The sequence below is a fragment of the Phlebotomus papatasi genome, chromosome 3, assembly GCF_024763615.1.
Source record: "Phlebotomus papatasi isolate M1 chromosome 3, Ppap_2.1, whole genome shotgun sequence".
In the NCBI taxonomy this organism is placed as follows: Eukaryota; Metazoa; Arthropoda; class Insecta; order Diptera; family Psychodidae; genus Phlebotomus; species Phlebotomus papatasi.
In genome coordinates this window covers 19,094,092-19,107,620 of record NC_077224.1, presented here as the reverse complement: position 1 = coordinate 19,107,620, position 13,529 = coordinate 19,094,092, and the positions used below count along the sequence as shown (strand labels likewise).

The 13,529-nt window shown below is 32.3% G+C and overlaps 1 protein-coding gene across 6 annotated transcripts in view; it reads left to right on the top strand.

Moving 5' to 3' along the window:
• Positions 1-8,225, top strand: part of LOC129806822 (rap1 GTPase-activating protein 1) — a 177,511-nt gene extending 169,286 nt beyond the window's left edge. For all 6 annotated transcript variants that reach the window (XM_055855601.1, XM_055855602.1, XM_055855603.1 and 3 more), the window contains 3 exons: positions 1,927-2,149; positions 6,459-6,685; positions 6,753-8,225. In XM_055855601.1, coding sequence (XP_055711576.1) covers positions 1,927-2,149; positions 6,459-6,685; positions 6,753-6,908 — 606 coding nt within the window. In that variant the 3' untranslated portion in view covers positions 6,909-8,225. The remainder of the gene's footprint in view (positions 1-1,926; positions 2,150-6,458; positions 6,686-6,752) is intronic.
• Positions 8,226-13,529: the final 5,304 nt, after the last annotated feature.

The window sequence follows — 13,529 nt, the reverse complement described above, 5'->3', positions numbered from 1 at the left end:
CATCTCCTCTTCCTTATAAAGTGTTCGTAACCAGGCATAAATAAACTTTACCACTCTTTAACAAATTCTTTGATTCTAGAACACTGTGTGATTGACGTTTCGAAATAAAATAGAAAGTCTTCCAGACTATCTATTTTAGTTAGAGCACATTTGGAGAATTTATAACAGAAGGTGGAGAAAATTTATCTCAGAAATGAACCACTAGGGGAGATTTCCCGAGACTCACCGGTGCATAGCACAGTGCGGTGCATTTAGAAATCCCCCCGTATAGAAGACGCCTTAGAGTTTTTTTTCAGAAATTCTTGAATAACTTTTGCTCTTGTTAACCGATTTCTAATAATTTGCCATTTTTGGAAAGGTCTTGAAATTGTCTACAAAATGCGTGATAAATTTCAAAAATTAATGATAGAGGCCAATAGAGGCGCTTTCAATTAATTGTTTATTTAGGGAAAGATTTTTAGGCTTCGGATGATTAAAGCATTATGGCACTCGATTTTTTTCTACGTTTACAAATGCCAGAAGAGAAAAGTAATTTAATTACTTTATGCAAGATTTAAAGTCTCTATATCGTTAATGATATGAATAAGGCCAGAATCACATTGAGAATAAAATGCTCGCCGTAGCTTCACCGTATTTCATTAATTTACGCATTTTCATTGCAATTCTTATGCAAATTTTGCAATAACCGTATCACGCTATCTCATACTCGGTTGCACTAGGTGAAAATAAGATAAGAAAATTGAAGAAATAAAACGAAAATTTGATAAACGGTGAGCAAAAAAAAACTAAGAGAAATTAATCGTACAGTTTTTTTGCTCGCCGTTTTTCACATTTTCGTTTTATTTCTCCAATTTTCTTATATTATTTTCACGTAGTGCCACCGAGTATGAGATAAGGTAATACGGTAATCGAGAATTTGCGTAAGAATTGCAAAAAAAGAAACGTAAATTAACGAAATACGGTAAGCATTTTACTGTCAATGTGATTATGCCCTAAGAAAAAACTCTTTCGCTAATCAAGTTTTTGTTCATTTTTTCACATTTAATTTAAGTGAAGAAAAAGACAAGTTTTTTTGCCTTTCTATAAACTATCTTGGCAGCGCCTCTTGCGGGTATATTACGAACTTGGTATAATCGAATGCTTATAGATAATTTCAATACCTTTCCAAAATGCCCAAGAATGTTTAAATCGGATAATTATTTTTCCAACGGTAGTAAGTTTTTCGTCAGAAAATGGAAAAATCCGAGGATTCGCAAAAGCGTTGAATATTAAGGAAATCTTCTTTAAATTAACAAATAACTGTATTTCAATGATTATATATTCATAATTGAAAATTCGTCTTCATTCATTGAACAATTGAACAGGACTGAAATTTTCTCACAAACTCGACTACTAGGTTTTCATGAATATTTTCCTCCAAATTATTTTGGGTAAATGTGCCAAATTTCGACATAGTTGCATGCAAGCGTCGAAGTCTCAAGTTTGAAATGTAATATTTTAAATATAAATTGATTTTTTTATTCTTTCTTCTGAAAGAGTGTTGCTTGGAACCTTGTAAAGAGTTTACCGTCTTGATTTACTCTAAAATCATTCTTAATACATTTTAAAATGAATAAAAATATAAACATAGCTTTGGTGCCCTATTTCGGCCACCTTCATTTTCATAGTTCCTTGCCCTTCGGGAATTCTTCCAATATCTTTTTCACGTCATTTCGTTTGTCGAAGCTACATTTTTTGTTATTCTTTTGCATTGTATAATCTCTAGAGTACGTAAAATCTAAAAGTTCATGGTAATTCGAGGAACAAAAAAGGTGGCCGAAATAGCAAGCTGGCCGGAATTTGGCACACTTACCCTACCGGAAATATAACTGTGGGCGACATTTCGTTTTTCCATCCCTTGAAAAAATCTCTTTTCCTCTTCTTCAGATGACAAGGACACTTTCCAAATCCAACACGGGATCCATAAAGAAGTCTCCGGATGGGTCAATTGCCAGTTCTCCTGACATCACATCCCGCGGTCCAATCAACAACAATAACCACATCAACAGCAACAACAACGGCGGAACTGTGAATGGGAATGGGAATGGACCAGCCATGTCTGAGACGAGTGACGATTCGAGTTTGAACAGTGTCGACCTGGATCCAATGGGTGAGTCAAGAGATGATGAATAATGACGGCTTTGCCTTGAACTATCACGGAGATTGTGCTCACAGAGAAAACAATATTATATTCGTCATATTGGTTTATATTACATGGTCTCACTCAAATTCCTCATAATTCTTCATTTAAAGAGTGAGCTAAACTTTTTTTTCTCTATTTCGAGGGAAAACTTCCTCATCAGTCAAAAGGAGAGGAATTTTGATAAAAAAAAGAATTCAATGGAAAAGAATATACTTTTGAATGTTGCCAGGAAATTGTCATGCAAAGAGGTCTTTAATGGAACTGAACTGATTAAATTTTGCATTATAGACATTCAATTGCAGTGAATTGAATTGGGAGGAAGCGGATTCTCTTGCAATTTGAACAGAATGGCAAATTCAATAAGGAGAGAGAATTCTTGTCATTGGAGAATTTCTTCAAATTGAAGAAAGTAGAAGAGGACATTTCATCCTTAGGGCTTTCTATCAATTTACAGCTAATGTGCAATGCACAATTGATTTTTGAGTTAATGAAATTTAAGGGAAATTGCGCTCAGATTGTCTTCTAAAGGGAAGCTTTCAATTGCATATAATGCATATACTTCATGCTTTTTGCAATATCTTTTACAAAAATAAAACTTACAGTCAATTCTTTTCTAATTGTCTCATTTCTAATTGTCAGAATTTCAAAAGTAAGGGCGTTTTAGAAAGCTCTCGTGAAAAGCCAGTTCCCCTTCTAACATCGTAAGTTCATAAATCTACCGCTAGTGGCGCTATTATTAAAAGATTTTTCACTTTTCTATATTAAATAACTCAATAATTCCTTTGTGCATCGGGCTGAAATTTTAGTATGTTGTAGCCGCACATTATACCTATCAAATGAAAAATTACTTAAGCCGATCGATAATCCCTAAATTTGACATTTTGATCTAAATTTTGGGTTTTTGGTTTCGTCTCGATGAGCACATTCAGATGGAAGTTCAAAAAAGCACCACAGGTGGCACTGAGATAGCGCCAAATTTATCAAAATTCAAATTCATTTTTCTCAAAAACGCCATTGTGCAAGTTAGTCAAATTTTAGAGTGTTGTAGTCTAGGTATTAAATTTACAAAAAAGTGGTGTAGGTTCGCTGTGGTTATAATGGAACCAGAGATATGAGGAGTTAAATTTCACGAAATTCAAATAAATCATATCTCCGGTTTTATTTGACAAATTTTGACGCGTGGGGGCGCAAATGAAAGATCCATCACCAGGGGCGCCACAGTCGGAAAACCAATTTCAACATCACATAACCTCAATTATCTCGAATATCGCTGAACCAATTTTGATGATTACTTCGACTTGTAGAGGGCATTTGTATCTACATTTCATCAATACATCATTTTCCGCTCAGACTACGGCAAAACGGCAAAATCTCTCCGATTTTGACGTTTAAGCGTGAAAAAATTGACTTAGCACTTATAAAGAAATCAGAGAAGTTATATAGATAAATCTATGTTTTGACGCCCACTTAAGCGAATTAAAATGAAAAAGAATATAAAAGTACAAAACTTATAAACTTAAAGAGCTGTGGAATATACTGCGAAGTTCATGTGAAGTTTAAGGAATTAAACGATATTTGAAACCATAATAAACAAACATGTTTCAGTCATCAAAATCGAGTTAAAATAGAAATTATGCTGATTTTTCAAATAAAAACTAAATCTAAAGTCTTTTTGGTCCTTTTTGATCTCTTCATTTTTCCGAATCAAAAACAATCACAATCAAAATAAATTGAACCGCTTACTCCAAGAAACTAAACAGAAAGGCTAAGAAGAAGAAGAATGAAAATGGTAAGGATCGTGTCCAATTTTTAGCGAGTAAATTTCGAATGAATTCTGCCGAGTTTTCTTCGAAAGCGAAAATTTGAAGATCAGTCTCGTTTTTGTTGAATTGGAGAATATTTGGAAACAGATATCTCCAATTAGACATGTACTGGAAATATTTGGACAGAGATATTTCCATGTACTTGGACCATTTTCTCTCTAGAATCTGACGGCTGTAAATCAACGAAACTTGGAAAGCTTTCTGCTTGGAAAGAAAATGATTTTATTGACTTTTCCTATAATAACGCTTTGAAACCACTCAGATGCTAATTTGACTGCTTCTAGCCGACCAAGACAATTAAAATAGGGTTTTAAATGGAAAGTTTCACAAAATACAACAATTCTTTGATATAGTTGAAGTTCATCAAATTAACACTTGGGGCGCTCTTGTCGAAAAAACGAGTTCAGAAACAAACAACTTCGATTATCTCGGCTTCTGATTAATCGATTAGATCAAGTTCTACGGCAAAATTATAGAGAACATTCTGTTCTATATTTCACCCATATATCACTTTTCTGTCACTCCATCCAAATCTTTGATATTTTGGTTTAAATACAAAATTTGTATAATTTCACGCATTTGATTCGAGATAACTATTTGGCGTCCCCAACATCAGAGGGGCAATTTACGAAATATTCAGACAAAATTGACGGGACGGCGAATATGGCGGAGACAAATTTGCTGTGGCGAAAAGTGAAATAACCCTATTAACGCATTTTTCCCTCCGTCTTTATCGCCGAAAAGTAGGCAAAACGCAATTGGCGGATGGCGCGTATTTAAAATTGGAATATATGTATGAATCGTTATAATAGCCGTACTCACTATGGCGTTGTTATCTCGTAATCTCCGTAATCTGTTATCTTGTTATAATTTTTCATTTATAAAATACATTACGAGAACATAACGAGATAACGATATTACAAGATAACAGCGCCATAGTGAGTACGGCTATTACGAGAACATAACGAGATAACGAGATAACGATATTACAAGATAACAGCGCCATAGTGAGTACGGCTAATATTTTAGGAATTCAAAGCATTTTAAGATAGAGTAAAATTTTCAAAATACCAATATAAATTATTTATATTTTGATTAAGTTTGTCATAGATTGAATGGATTGAATAGTACAATTATATTGTTTTATACAAAATAAAATAAAATAAATATTGCAATAATGCAATTACCTCTCAATAGTAGCATCGAAAAAATTGTATTTTTTCTGATAATAAAGATATTATTCTTTACAAATAAACAATAATAATAATAATAATAATTTATTTAACCCTTGCAAACTTGTGCTTTGGGTATGCAAATAAACATGGTAAATGTTACTTCAAACGCTGGAAATTTGGTATTTGATGCATGCATTTATTGCCACATGGTGGTCTTGAGAGGGAGTAAAATTGATATTACAAATAGGGTTTTTTATATCATTGTAAAAGTCGTAACTTGGTGAAAATTTAGGTCTGAAGTAAATCGTATTATCAATAAAAAAAAATCTGGAACCTAAAATCACTAAATAAGAATTCCTTTAATCACTGCACTTTTCCAAAACCCATTTATTTTAGAGCTCATCGAGCATTTAATCGTTTATAAAATTTTAAAATTCACTAATTTCTTATTATTATTGTGTCTATAGGCATCTTTACTTAAGTAAAATAATGTAAATAAATATTTTTTTCAAAAGATATTGGTAAAAAAAATCGTACCCTCCAGTCTTGAGCTGGAGGGTAAAATTGTCTGGATGCATCCCGAAATTCCAGCAGGTACAAAACCCAAAACCTTGTACACTCTCCATTTTTAGCGAAGACACGCACCTTTTAACGGGAAGGCGAAATTCGCCTCATAGAAAACAGGCAGTAACCAGTCAAAATTTTGTCTGGATACTTTCGTGAATTGCGCCTCAGCTCTAAATCGAATTTGCATGCATTCCGAGTTAGCTCACATTAAGAATCTCACCTACAATAAGCCGGTTAGGATTATCTGTCTCTTTCTGGATAAAATTAACGTAGAATGCTTAAATTGGTTCTAGTAATCCATTTTTATTACTGGAAACCTTATTCTGTGAACCGTATTGCAACATAATTGGTCGAATATTGATTATTTCTATTAAAGGAAGCCTCAAAGGATTATTATCCTAATTGACTGTCAATAATTATCGAATTAACCTGAGAATCAATTGGCTGTTCTAACTGAAAATGACTTGTAGTCTATCTAATAGATTTTTTTATACATTTTATGATTATGAATTGTAATAAAATTTATTATTTTCTTTTTCAAAATGATGATTATTTTCACTTGAAGCATATGCTTCATGTTCTTTGTGCAACAATCAATATTTCATTCATGCTTCAAGGCACTAGTGAAACATTCTTGAAACATTGAGATAGAAATTCAATTGAAACATTTTTAAGAGATTCATAAGGATTTCCTTTTTCTTCCTGGTGCAGCTTTCCAAAATATGGACGGAGGAGCTACTTATATTGACAGCGACACTGGCCTGGAGTCCATGTCCTCAGCTGAAGCCACCACAAAGGCTTGTTCGCTGTGCTTGGACGGAGTATCGCCCGGAAATTTGCTGGCTGGTCCGGCTGAGGCGATGCAACAAGTGGAGAACCTCCGGCAGGAAGTGACTCGCTTAAAGTGTGACAAGCTAGATTTGCTGCGTCAGAATGTGGTAAGTTTGATTGCCTTTTCTTTGCCTGAGGAATTTTGATGATTAAAAGTGGGAATTTTTGCCTTAGAATTGTCAGCGAGATATTAAGAGGCTACGTGAGCGTGAATTGTCCCTTCAGGGTGATTTAGCGGCAGCTGGGAAGGAAATTCTGCGGCTAAGGGATCTTCTGAAGGAATATATGCCAAATTCTGTGGCAGATCCACATTCCATCACGCCCATTTAAATGATTTTCTTTTGGATATTGAGAATCTCTCAAAAATAAGAGGATTTAAAAGAGGGAGAAATAGAGAAAACAGTGCTTAAATTTATTAAAAAGGGCATAAATGTCAATTAACTGACTTTTTTTTTTAGATAAAATTGAGAAAATTGAAATGTTTCCTGTTGACATAAAAAAAATTTATATGAGCATTTAGAGAGGGAAAATTAGGGAGCATTTTCTTGTGCAATAAGATTTTATAAGGAAGAAACCCTCTTAAAAATGTCATTTTGGTGTAACTGCCTACTCTTATTTTAAGAGGAGTGGTTTTTAAAAAAAGAGAAATTATGAAACTTTTGACCATTTTTATCGTCAATTCTAACAAATTGGAGCTTAAAACATACACAAAAGGATGCCTCAAGGATCATCCTTTCTTCTTAAAATGATAATTCATAGAAATATCTATTTTGAAACAAGAAATCTATATTACTTAATTTTAAGAGAAATTAGAAGAATCCAAATATTAATTGTTAACTGATATTTTACAATGAAAATTGGGATGTCTGCTACAAGAAAAAGGAGCATAAAAATGAATGAATGCATCAATGGTGAAATATATATATTTTCTATATATTTAGATTTATTAATAAAGGAAAAATCCTAGAAGTAACTGTGAGAAAATTTATGAATTTTCATGGAAATCGTAGAAAATTTCTATACAGAATTTACCCAAACTAATTTAAAGTAATTTAAAAAAATAACAGCAACACATTTTTTTTTTTGAAATACACCAACCACTACTTTTACGAATTAAACAAAGCCTATTTAAAAAAAGAAGAATACTTTAAGAAGAAAACTAAAAATATAAACGTCACGAACGAAAAAGTGAAATGACAACAAAATATATTTGAAATTTATTAAATAAGATGCACATTTTTAGTAATATATTGTTATACTTCATTGAATGAAATAAAAAAAACACTCTTTTGTGTGTAAAAAAAATAGCATAATAAAAATTCTAAGAGGAAAGAAATCAAATGATAAAACCAAAGTTTAACAAGAGAAAAAAAATATAGAAAAAAAGAGTACAAGATTTATCAATGTTTAATGGTGTTTGGTGGCTTTTCTCTCTATTCTAAACCAGAAAGAAAAAAAAAGTAATCCAAAAGAAGGGAATATTTTGCAGATGGAGATCATTTGTGAGAGACACTTTTTACCAGAAAAACTTGATGATTGCAAATCAGGAAGATGATGAGGGAGAGGAAGAGAGAAAGTAAATAACTATTAGAGATCTTGTATTAATTGTTCCCAAAAAATCTAATAAAAATTATCATGAAATGTGAATCTAAAAGTTTTTCTTTGAATTTGGAAGGACTTAGAAATGGATTAAGTTTGTTCGCAAAATCGTTCTACAGTAAGTATTGGACTTTGTATCGAGAAAATTTGAAATACTTGCAAATTCTAAATATTTTCTATCGACTTTTAAATTGGAAAATCAATTGGAAATTTGGAAATCAATTAGTAGGACCATCTCAAACATTTCACCCAGAAATATTGAGAATTACAGTTTTTATTCAATTAGTAGAAATCAATTAGTAGGACCATTTCAAGAATTTTTTGTGAATTTCACGCAGAAATATTGAGAATTACGGTTTTTAGGGCAGATTTTCGATTTTTTGAAAAACTGTAAGGGGTTAGCCTATCGATTTTTTTGGTCAAAAAATTTTTTGTCGAGATTTTGCAAATTCCGCAATGGAAATCAATTAGTAGGACCATTTCAAGTATTCTTTGTGAATTTCATCCAGAAATATTGAGAATTACGGTTTTTAGGGCGGATTTTCGATTTTTTGAAAAAACTGTAAGGGGTTAGCCTATCGATTTTTTTGGTCAAAAAATTTTTTGTCGAGATTTTGCAAATTCCGCAATGGAAATCAATTAGTAGGACCATTTCAAGTATTCTTTGTGAATTTCATCCAGAAATATTGAGAATTACGGTTTTTAGGGCGGATTTTCGATTTTTTGAAAAAACTGTAAGGGGTTAGCCTATCGATTTTTTTGGTCAAAAAATTTTTTGTCGAGATTTTGCAAATTCCGCAATGGAAATCAATTAGTAGGACCATTTCAAGTATTCTTTGTGAATTTCATCCAGAAATATTGAGAATTACGGTTTTTAGGGCGGATTTTCGATTTTTTGAAAAAACTGTAAGGGGTTAGCCTATCGATTTTTTTGGTCAAAAAATTTTTTGTCGAGATTTTGCAAATTCCGCAATGGAAATCAATTAGTAGGACCATTTCAAGTATTCTTTGTGAATTTCATCCAGAAATATTGAGAATTACGGTTTTTAGGGCGGATTTTCGATTTTTTGAAAAAACTGTAAGGGGTTAGCCCATCGATTTTTTTGGTGAAAAAATTTTTTGTCGAGATTTTGCAAATTCCGCAATGGAAATCAATTAGTAGGACCATTTCAAGTATTCTTTGTGAATTTCATCCAGAAATATTGAGAATTACGGTTTTTAGGGCGGATTTTCGATTTTTTGAAAAAACTGTAAGGGGTTAGCCTATCGATTTTTTTGGTCAAAAAATTTTTTGTCGAGATTTTGCAAATTCCGCAATGGAAATCAATTAGTAGGACCATTTCAAGTATTCTTTGTGAATTTCATCCAGAAATATTGAGAATTACGGTTTTTAGGGCGGATTTTCGATTTTTTGAAAAAACTGTAAGGGGTTAGCCTATCGATTTTTTTGGTCAAAAAATTTTTTGTCGAGATTTTGCAAATTCCGCAATGGAAATCAATTAGTAGGACCATTTCAAGTATTCTTTGTGAATTTCATCCAGAAATATTGAGAATTACGGTTTTTAGGGCGGATTTTCGATTTTTTGAAAAAACTGTAAGGGGTTAGCCTATCGATTTTTTTGGTCAAAAAATTTTTTGTCGAGATTTTGCAAATTCCGCAATGGAAATCAATTAGTAGGACCATTTCAAGTATTCTTTGTGAATTTCATCCAGAAATATTGAGAATTACGGTTTTTAGGGCGGATTTTCGATTTTTTGAAAAAACTGTAAGGGGTTAGCCCATCGATTTTTTTGGTGAAAAAATTTTTTGTCGAGATTTTGCAAATTCCGCAATGGAAATCAATTAGTAGGACCATTTCAAGTATTCTTTGTGAATTTCATCCAGAAATATTGAGAATTACGGTTTTTAGGGCGGATTTTCGATTTTTTGAAAAAACTGTAAGGGGTTAGCCTATCGATTTTTTTGGTCAAAAAATTTTTTGTCGAGATTTTGCAAATTCCGCAATGGAAATCAATTAGTAGGACCATTTCAAGTATTCTTTGTGAATTTCATCCAGAAATATTGAGAATTACGGTTTTTAGGGCGGATTTTCGATTTTTTGAAAAAACTGTAAGGGGTTAGCCTATCGATTTTTTTGGTCAAAAAATTTTTTGTCGAGATTTTGCAAATTCCGCAATGGAAATCAATTAGTAGGACCATTTCAAGTATTCTTTGTGAATTTCATCCAGAAATATTGAGAATTACGGTTTTTAGGGCGGATTTTCGATTTTTTGAAAAAACTGTAAGGGGTTAGCCCATCGATTTTTTTGGTGAAAAAAATTTTTGTCGAGATTTTGCAAATTCCGCAATGGAAATCAATTAGTAGGACCATTTCAAGTATTCTTTGTGAATTTCATCCAGAAATATTGAGAATTACGGTTTTTAGGGCAGATTTTCGATTTTTTGAAAAAACTGTAAGGGGTTAGCTTATCGATTTTTTTGGTCAAAAATTTTTTTGTCGAGATTTTGCGAATTCCGCAATGGAAATCAATTAGTAGGACCATTTCAAGAATTCTTTGTGAATTTCATCCAGAAATATTGAGAATTACGGTTTTTAGGGCGGATTTTCGATTTTTTGAAAAAACTGTAAGGGGTTAGCCCATCGATTTTTTTGGTGAAAAATTTTTTTGTCGAGATTTTGCAAATTCCGCAATGGAAATCAATTAGTAGGACCATTTCAAGTATTCTTTGTGAATTTTATCCAGAAATATTGAGAATTACGGTTTTTAGGGCGGATTTTCGATTTTTTGAAAAAACTGTAAGGGGTTAGCCTATCGATTTTTTTGGTCAAAAAATTTTTTGTCGAGATTTTGCGAATTCCGCAATGGAAATCAATTAGTAGGACCATTTCAAGAATTCTTTGTGAATTTCACGCTGAAATATTGAGAATTACGGTTTTTAGGGCGGATTTTCGATTTTTTGAAAAAACTGTAAGGGGTTAGCCCATCGATTTTTTTGGTCAAAAAATTTTTTGTCGAGATTTTGCAAATTCCGCAATGGAAATCAATTAGTAGGACCATTTCAAGTATTCTTTGTGAATTTCATCCAGAAATATTGAGAATTACGGTTTTTAGGGCGGATTTTCGATTTTTTGAAAAAACTGTAAGGGGTTAGCCTATCGATTTTTTTGGTCAAAAAATTTTTTGTCGAGATTTTGCAAATTCCGCAATGGAAATCAATTAGTAGGACCATTTCAAGTATTCTTTGTGAATTTCATCCAGAAATATTGAGAATTACGGTTTTTAGGGCGGATTTTCGATTTTTTGAAAAAACTGTAAGGGGTTAGCCCATCGATTTTTTTGGTCAAAAAATTTTTTGTCGAGATTTTGCAAATTCCGCAATGGAAATCAATTAGTAGGACCATTTCAAGTATTCTTTGTGAATTTCATCCAGAAATATTGAGAATTACGGTTTTTAGGGCGGATTTTCGATTTTTTGAAAAAACTGTAAGGGGTTAGCCTATCGATTTTTTTGGTCAAAAAATTTTTTGTCGAGATTTTGCAAATTCCGCAATGGAAATCAATTAGTAGGACCATTTCAAGTATTCTTTGTGAATTTCATCCAGAAATATTGAGAATTACGGTTTTTAGGGCGGATTTTCGATTTTTTGAAAAAACTGTGAGGGGTTAGCCCATCGATTTTTTTGGTCAAAAAATTTTTTTGTCGAGATTTTGCAAATTCCGCAATGGAAATCAATTAGTAGGATCATTTCAAGTATTCTTTGTGAATTTCATCCAGAAATATTGAGAATTACGGTTTTTAGGGCGGATTTTCGATTTTTTGAAAAAACTGTAAGGGGTTAGCCTATCGATTTTTTTGGTCAAAAAATTTTTTGTCGAGATTTTGCAAATTCCGCAATGGAAATCTATTAGTAGGACCATTTCAAGTATTCTTTGTGAATTTCATCCAGAAATATTGAAAATTACGGTTTTTAGGGCGGATTTTCGATTTTTTGAAAAAACTGTAAGGGGTTAGCCCATCGATTTTTTTGGTCAAAAAATTTTTTTGTCGAGATTTTGCAAATTCCGCAATGGAAATCAATTAGTAGGACCATTTCAAGTATTCTTTGTGAATTTCATCCAGAAATATTGAGAATTACGGTTTTTAGGGCAGATTTTCGATTTTTTGAAAAAACTGTAAGGGGTTAGCCTATCGATTTTTTTGGTCAAAAATTTTTTTGTCGAGATTTTGCGAATTCCGCAATGGAAATCAATTAGTAGGACCATTTCAAGAATTCTTTGTGAATTTCATCCAGAAATATTGAGAATTACGGTTTTTAGGGCAGATTTTCGATTTTTTGAAAAAACTGTAAGGGGTTAGCCTATCGATTTTTTTGGTCAAAAATTTTTTTGTCGAGATTTTGCGAATTCCGCAATGGAAATCAATTAGTAGGACCATTTCAAGAATTCTTTGTGAATTTCATCCAGAAATATTGAGAATTACGGTTTTTAGGGCAGATTTTCGATTTTTTGAAAAAACTGTAAGGGGTTAGCCTATCGATTTTTTTGGTCAAAAATTTTTTTGTCGAGATTTTGCAAATTCCGCAATGGAAATCAATTAGTAGGACCATTTCAAGTATTCTTTGTGAATTTCATCCAGAAATATTGAGAATTACGGTTTTTAGGGCAGATTTTCGATTTTTTGAAAAAACTGTAAGGGGTTAGCCTATCGATTTTTTTGGTCAAAAATTTTTTTGTCGAGATTTTGCGAATTCCGCAATGGAAATCAATTAGTAGGACCATTTCAAGAATTCTTTGTGAATTTCATCCAGAAATATTGAGAATTACGGTTTTTAGGGCGGATTTTCGATTTTTTGAAAAAACTGTAAGGGATCCATCGATTTTTTTGGTCAAAAAATTTTTTGTCGAGATTTTGCAAATTCCGCAATGGAAATCAATTAGTAGGACCATTTCAAGTATTCTTTGTGAATTTCATCCAGAAATATTGAGAATTACGGTTTTTAGGGCAGATTTTCGATTTTTTGAAAAAACTGTAAGGGGTTAGCCTATCGATTTTTTTGGTCAAAAATTTTTTTGTCGAGATTTTGCAAATTCCGCAATGGAAATCAATTAGTAGGACCATTTCAAGTATTCTTTGTGAATTTCATCCAGAAATATTGAGAATTACGGTTTTTAGGGCAGATTTTCGATTTTTTGAAAAAACTGTAAGGGGTTAGCCTATCGATTTTTTTGGTCAAAAATTTTTTTGTCGAGATTTTGCGAATTCCGCAATGGAAATCAATTAGTAGGACCATTTCAAGAATTCTTTGTGAATTTCATCCAGAAATATTGAGAATTACGGTTTTTAGGGCG